At 40.4% G+C, this 7,955-nt stretch overlaps 1 protein-coding gene across 2 annotated transcripts; it reads right to left on the reverse strand.

The window, feature by feature from the left end:
* Window positions 1-592: 592 nt before the first annotated feature.
* Window positions 593-5,081, reverse strand: LOC119307543. 2 transcript variants are annotated; one of them, XM_037583618.1, is made up of 9 exons: window positions 4,719-4,842; window positions 3,349-3,557; window positions 2,486-2,568; window positions 2,266-2,392; window positions 2,059-2,172; window positions 1,782-1,980; window positions 1,564-1,609; window positions 1,167-1,242; window positions 593-1,081 (listed from the first exon to the last, which is right to left on the reverse strand). In XM_037583618.1, the coding sequence occupies exons 3-9, from the start codon at window positions 2,540-2,542 to the stop codon at window positions 840-842; spliced, it is 861 nt and encodes a 286-aa protein (XP_037439515.1). In that variant the 5' UTR covers window positions 2,543-2,568; window positions 3,349-3,557; window positions 4,719-4,842; the 3' UTR covers window positions 593-839. The 2 variants fall into 2 exon arrangements, with proteins under 2 accessions (XP_037439515.1, XP_037439516.1); XM_037583619.1 differs by lacking the exon at window positions 3,349-3,557 and having other exon boundaries at window positions 4,719-5,081.
* Window positions 5,082-7,955: the final 2,874 nt, after the last annotated feature.

Raw genomic sequence — 7,955 nt, forward strand, 5'->3', positions numbered from 1 at the left:
GTCGATAACTAACACATGCGCAAACAAAAATTATTGATAATTAATGCTTCAACTCCGGTAGTTTTTGCCTAGCACATGCATGACTACTCAAGTTAAACAGATCCAGGTTTTATCACAGTAAGGCGCAAATAAATATCTGTGAGTTAGCCACATTAAATAAGATTTTGAAGTAAGGATGGGAGGACGAACTCCTATATAAGTATTGCTTGTTTTATAGAAAAATAATCCATCATCGTCTAGTTCGATTAGGATATCTGGCTTTCACCCAGACGACCCGGGTTCAAATCCCGGCGATGGAATGCGGCGCTGTTTTGCCACCGCAGTACTTTTTACCCATTTTATAATTTCATTATACTATGTTTGGGTGGGTGCCATCCCCATATTTTGAAGACATCTGAACATTTATGACTTTGCTTTTCTATGGTGTGCTTTTCATTGTTTATGCCCTTGGTAACATATCAACAAAGGGTGAACACATCCTCTCTTTCTTTCTGCCAATCATATATATACTGCAAAGAAAAATTGACAGAGATGTTCAATGGCCTATGCGGATGCTTAATGCGTACATTGAGCAGCTCAACAGAAGCATGCAAAAATGCAACATTTCCTGAATTAGGAAACCCAATTTGTTCCATGGAAATATGTACATCAGGCAAAATTTCATCCGACCAAAATAGAACTACATACAATTTTTTTGCTTCAGACATGTTGTGACAAAAAATGCTTTCAAGAATATTTTGGGCATGCTGAGTCAGCCCAATGTCGATTCCATGCCGTGACAAAATGGCATGAGCAGGGTAGTAGTTTTTCAGTCATTCACAGGCTACTGGATGCTCCCTTCATTCCAGCAGCAGCTGTTCTAACTCATCAAAGGCGTCAGTTTCGTTTTCGTCATGGAATTCTCCAGATTCGTCGTTGTCAACCACCGCCAGTTCATCATGGGGAGATACACCTGTTTTCTGGTAGAACTCTTCCTTCTGGGCATCCCACTCTTTGACGATTTCCTCTACCTTGTCACCCAGCAGTTTGTCATTCTGAAGGATGTGCTTGGCATCTTCCACATCAACAGTTTGGCTTGCCTCTGACAAGGATAGCGATAGGGTCAATGACAGTTCCAATGTTACAAAAAATCCAAGTAGTATAAGATGATGAGAAGAGATAAGCACCTGCAAAGGCTGATTCTTTGGCTTTAGCGTAGTCCATTGACAATTTCTTGATGCTGTCAAGTTCAAACTCCACTCCCTAGATGCAGATTGATGTGTCAGCAACAGAAGAGAAAATGAGTACCATTGATACAAAATAAAAAAGTGATTGCCTCATCCTGATATTGTTTCTTATAGTGATATTGCCAGGCGCCAGCACTACACAGCTTAGCAATTCTTTATTCAAACCATTAACTGGAATCGTTACAGGCTACATCAATCACTAACATTGGCAGAATGAAGGGGGGTAGGCGGTGGAGTGGATAAAATAAATGATAACATCAACCCTAATGGCAATGCACTGGAGTGTGTTAAAAATGAAACTAAAAAGAGGCCATGAATGGAAACAGACTAAACTTACCAAGTCTTTGTGCGTATAACTCCCTATTTGAGTATTTGCAAACAACCTGGAATATAAAAAAAAAACATTCAGAATATTAGTAAGTAATTGGTAACGTGTTCTTGTCTGCATATAGAGAATATAGCCAAGGGAAAAGCTTACTACCCTGCAAGAAGAAAACACAAATGCTAATGATAAAGATCAGACAAGACAGATGGTAAAGAAGAAAATCCACATACTTGTCACAGGCAAATTTCACCCGTTTATTCTGGGATGCATTCATTTCATCAACCTCCTTTGCCTCATTGTCACCAAGCAAATTTATGAACCCAAACAGAAACATGCCTTTGTCTAGCATCCTTTTGACAAGTGCTGGTACAAGAGCAAGCCCATTCTGCTTAGCCTCAATGACAAAGTCTTTGAGTTTATTGGACTCCTCTGTTGCAATCACATATTCAGTGAATTAATCTTCCCATTTCAATAAGCCGTAAATTAGTGACTAAAAATATACCTTACCAAGAGACAGATAAATTTTGTAGTGTGGCTTGTATGGTTGGCACTCATAAAGGCAGTAAAGGCAGTAAAGACCAGGCAACCTCTGAAGTAGAGAACTTTGGGAAGTCATATGGCCTACATAGACAAGAAAAAGAAAATACATCACCAGTGCTGTAAGAAAGATTGTTGTAGGTAAAGTGGCAATTTCAAGGAAACCATATAGCTTACCAATACAATGCAAAAAGAGGGATTGCATAAAAACGCCTGAGTTTGCCTTGGGTCGGCCTTCATAGATATAAGAAAACTTCTTGGCCATCCACACTCTCTTGAAATCGGTGAATGACATGCAATTTTCCTGCCAAACATAAGCACAAGGATGCTACTTATGTTAACATTTATATGAGCATGACACACCTTGACTAACTGCATGACAGAAAAAAGAAATCACCTTGGCATAATCATCTAGTAGCTCGTCAATATCCAGCTTGAAAGGAGCGAGATCCATACTTACAGTCGATGGCAAGCGTGAACCTAAATCCAGAAACAAATGCTCACTTCAACAATAACAACAGCTCACTTCAATCAGAAATGTAATAGTGAAATGGGCACCATCTATCAGAGAACAAGCAAACCGCAGAAAGCATTGCTGCGTCATTTGGGCCTTTTATATCACTATTACATTTCTGATTGAAGTGAGCTGTTGTTCTCCCTTTTGTGACAATGCTTTCTGCAGTTTGCTTGTTCTCCCTTTTGTGGGACTTTTGAGCTTGGTCTTCCAGTCCACCTTATATTCTCTACGGACTGCCACTACATCACCTCTATCAATTTGGTGACCTCATCCACTTTGTTTTGGCATTGCCGTTGCTTTCATAATGCACTTAGTTACTTTTAACTATCAATGTAACAGTTAGCTAAATGCATCTTCTCTGAGCTGTAATGGCACCAATTTACTAAAACTAGTAAGCAAGCATTCACCAACTAAATAGATTACACTGCGCAACGAAATAAAACCACAATCTGGCCGTCAGTCTAGAATAATATCTAGAAAACTCGGCGATTCCACTAGTTCCGAAAAGAGTGATAACAAAGCATTCATGCTGCAGGACCCGATGAAAAATAGGATCATGTGTATATAAACTGCTAGCAAATCGATCCTAATGACCACTGACCAGACAAACCTCAGGATTGCCTAATAAATGAATTTTTTTAGGGTATAAGCCTAATAAGTGAATTAAACCAAAGATGCTAAGCTGTTGACAGAATAGTTGGGGAGGAAAACCTACAGCGCGAAAGAATCGTTCTCGGACTCACCGGAGAAGAAGAACACGTTGCTGAGGTGGCGTTAGCGAAGAACACGAAATTACGACAGTAGGGGCCTGCTCTTGGACACGGGGCTGCAGGGGGTGGGGAAGGAGAGGGCTGGAGGCTTCGTGGCTGTAGGATGCAGGGGCGGAGGAGCGTTGGGGCAACGGCCGCCGCGGCGCGGTGAGGAGGGGGCGCAGCAAGTGCTCATATACTACCTGGAGACAATGAATATATGGTTAAGGAAGACTTGTTGATGGGTAATATGCAACATTTGAAGAAGAATACAAACTTGTTGGAGACAATCACCAACAAACGGCTTCATGTAGTTGTGGGCAGTTTGAGAGAGTAGGAACTTTGTGTTCTCATGCTTTGAGAGTTCTTGATTTAATGAATATCAAGTTGTTGCCGGCACACTACATTTTAAAGCGATGGACAAGAGAAGCACAGTCAGGATCCATCAAAGATTGTTGTGGACGGACTGTACTTGAAAATCCAAAGTTGGATGCCATCACCCGATACAATTTTCTTATACACATGTGTTGTGAGTGGCAACTCTAGCAGCCAACTCTGAGGAATGCTGTATTGTCATTGAGAATGCACTTATTAGTGCTACTAAGCAAGTGAAAGACCTATTGGGTGCATGCACAACTAATGTTGAAGAAAGATGCCATGTCCAGGTGACTCAATCATCAAATGAATTGTTGAGTGCTACACAAGTGACTCAAACATGAGGTTGAGAAGAAAGGCTCTAAAAGAAAAATAGGTTTCCTTGAGAGGCAACACAAGAGGAGGAGGAAAACACCATCTGTGGCCACGGCGAGAAAAGAAAGAAAATATTGTTCCATCAGCCAGCAGGGAGAAAAGGAGATCATACCATCATAGACTAGTTCGGTAAAGAAGGTTGTCTCAAAAAAATTAGCAAAAGAGAACAAGCCAATACCAAAACCGAAGGAAGCAAGCTCTGGAAAATATGAGTTCATGGAAAGTTTCATCGATCTGTTGACAGCTCCTATCGTTGATGACATAGATGTTGACACATTCTGATTGCAGTAAATATTATTTTGGATGCTACACTTTGTACTCTATGTTTGGAATGTGCCGAATGGTGGAGTACTGGTAGCTAGTAAGGTAGGAATTATTTTGGCACTGTAAGGATTTACTATGTTTTCCTATGTTGCTACCTGGTGGGATTTTATGATTTGCAATTTGTATCCTTTCATATTCACCAATCACAAGACAAATCAGTGCTAATTGGTTCATACATGCAAGTTTTAAATTTGGAAAATTCAGAAGCTATTAAGCACTTTCCACGCACCATGATTCATAATAATCTATATCAAGCAAATTCATTTGATCCACGCACCATATGTACTGACCTGCAATAGAGGAAGTCGAAGGCACGGGAGGCGCGGACGGCGGTGCCGCCGACGATTGGAGGACACGGACGGCCGGCGTGGACGGAGGAGCGGCGTGGGCGGCCGGCGTGGACGGCCGGCGTGGACGGAGGAGCGGCGCGGGCGGACGGCGTGGACGGAGGTGTGGCGCTCGTGGGCGGCGCGGACGGAGGATGGGGACGGCGATGCCGCCGACGATTGGAGAACGCGGACGGGTGGCGTCGATGGAGATGCGGCGCTGGCGGACGGGCGGCGTCGACGGGGGTGCGGCGCTGGCGGGCGGCGCGGACGGTGCTAGCGAGTTCGGTGAATCGCGGCGGCGGGAGCGAGGACTGGGCGAGTCGGGAGCGGTGGCAGGCGTGCGTGCGTGCCTATTGAGCGAACAGGAACCTGCGCACCGGCAGGCCCAGGTAGGTTCCAGGTCAGCTCATATTTTCTCCTGTTTTTTCCTTTCTTCGTTTTTTTATTTTTTATTTTATTCTTATTTACAAAAATATTGCAAACACATATATTTCCAAACATAAAAACAAATAAAAAATTAAAATTGCGACACAATGTAAAACAATTGTTAGCTTAACTAAAAACTGTTGATAGAATATAGAAAAATGTTTGTGACCTTTTTTTGAACACGCTAGAGATGCAAACGCTCACACATACACTCACCCTATGAACGCACACATGCACACCCTACCCCTATGAGCACCTCCGAGAGACTGAGCTGGCACATCATCTTGAGATCTAAAAATGTTCACGTGTTTAAAAAATGTATGTGAAATTTACGAAAAATGTTAATCATATATTTGAAAATATGTTAAATGTATATACAAGAAATGTTTCAAATCTATATAAAAAATGTTAATAGCATACACAAAATGTTTGTAACATATAAAAAATTTCATACATTTCAAAAAATTGTATGCGACTTTATAAAAAAATATTAATCATGTGTTTGGAAAATGTTAAACGTATATCAAATAAATATTTTAGATGTATATGAAAAATGTACACTGTTTATGGAAAAGGTAGACATCAAACACGCATTTGCAAGAAATGTTAATCATTTTACTTAAAAATGTTAATCTTGTATTAAACCATGTTAAACATGTACAAAAATTGCAATTGGTGTATACAAACAATGTAGGCATAAAACATTATTTTAGAAAATGATAATTGTGTGTTTTCAAAATGTTTACCACGTATAAAAATAATGTTTCACATGTACATGAAAAAAGTACATAGAAGACAGAGGAAAAACAATACAAACAACAAATAGAAAACAAAGTAAATTCAATCAAAAAGATTCTAAAAACCAAAGAAAAACAGATGAAAACCATAAAGAAAATAACAGAAAAGGAAAGAAAAAACTCAAAGAAAACCTGTGAAAACGAAAGTTAAATGAAGAAAACTGAAGAAAGTCAATGAAAATCAAAGAAAGAGACAAATAAAACCTAAGAAAACAAAGAAAAAAAGAAAGAAAAGGAAAAACTAATGAAAACCAAGAAAAAACAAAGAGAAGAAAAAACAAAAAAAAACAATGAAAACGAAAGCAAATAGAAGTTATAACAAAGAAAAAAGAAAACCCAAAAAGATGAAAAAACATATAGGAAAACAAAAGGAATTAAAAAAACATAGCGAACGGACCGAACGCAATGGTCGGACGCAAACGAGTGAGCTCCCACGTTCTAATGGGCTAGCCCATATGGCAGTCGATGCGGGTGAGCGGAGCTATCGTCTTGCTATAAACGAGATATAGCTCCCGCGCATGAGGAGAGGAGGAACACATCATGAGAGGAGGGCGAGATTTTTTTTTCATTTTCGCTGCTGGTCCGTGATTGGGCCTGCCTTTCACGCATTAATGGGCTGGATACTGAGCCTCTAACTTAACTCATCAAACATAGGCCAGATAGTAGAGACATCTTATCCCGCGCCTTCGGTGCCGAGAAGGTGCGATGGCCCCTTCGGCGCTCCTCGGATCGGCCGCAGCCCAACCACGCCCGCTTGCTCGCCAATGACCCGCCTGCTCACATGTTTGAGCGGTTGACCAGTGGACTGGTTTAACATGCAGACCACTGAGTTTCACAAAAAAAATCAAAAATTTCGCAAGTAACTAACAAAATGAAATTTTGAAAAAAAAATCATGAAATTCAAATAAGTTCACAAAAGAAAGATTTGTAAATCAGAAAAAAGTTCATGGAATTTGAAAAATCATGAATTATAAAAAAGTTCATAAATTTGGAGAAGTTCATGAATTATCGGTGACCATTGACTATTGACTTATTATTGATCTTTTAAAAAAATCATAAGTTCAAAAAGGTTCTCAATTTTTTATAAAAAAATATCATAAAATTTAAGAAAATGTTCACGTGTTTCATATATTTAAAAAAAAAGTTCACAATTTTCGGAAAATTGTTCGCGGATTTGAAAATGTTCACATATTTGAAGGGAAAAGTTCAACAATTAAAGGAAAGACGTTGGCAAAAAATTCAAAAAAGTTCACGAATGTGAAAACAAAATCATAGATTTTTTGAAAGAAAGAAGAAGGAACAAGTAGAAACAAAGAAGAAAAAAACGGCCGGAAGCTTCCAATACTGGGAGCTTCCCGCTCGTGCCTAAGATGGTGGGCCGGCCCATTCAGAACGTAGTGAAGGGAGGGGTGTGCGCCTTTAACGAAAGCACTAAAACCGAGGAAGTGGGCGCCAAGTAGGAGTTGGGCAGATAGTATTACCATAATTTGGACCAGAAAAAAGCGGGAAAAGAAGAAAATAAGCAAATAATGGGCCCGAGAATCAACACATAATTAAGCACATGAAACAACTCAAATTCATGTACCATATAGCAATATATACATCGCGTCAAAATAGCGAGACAACCCCACTGGTTTGACAAGATGGGTCAATTCGGGAGCCCAGCTCAGCTCAGCTTCACAAACGGGTCGATTTGGAAACCTAGCAAGGCCGGCACGCATTATCTCCACGGTGAGTAGTCCCCCTTGAGCACAACATGCTTTCTTGAGCCTTGGGAGGTGTTGGAGCCCGCTACAATACTCCCAAATGTATGTCTTGAAGAGCTGCAATACCTCAAGCTTAGGTGCCCCTCACAGTGAAAAAATCAGTGATTTTAGGTTATCTAGGCGATCCAGGTGCAACACTACCAGGCTCAAAAAATGCTCGTTGGTTGAAACTGAAATGGACCTCTCCTTCAAACGACTTCGTCCATAGA

Source organism: Triticum dicoccoides, chromosome 5B (genome assembly GCF_002162155.2).
Source record: "Triticum dicoccoides isolate Atlit2015 ecotype Zavitan chromosome 5B, WEW_v2.0, whole genome shotgun sequence".
NCBI lineage: Eukaryota > Viridiplantae > Streptophyta > Magnoliopsida > Poales > Poaceae > Triticum > Triticum dicoccoides.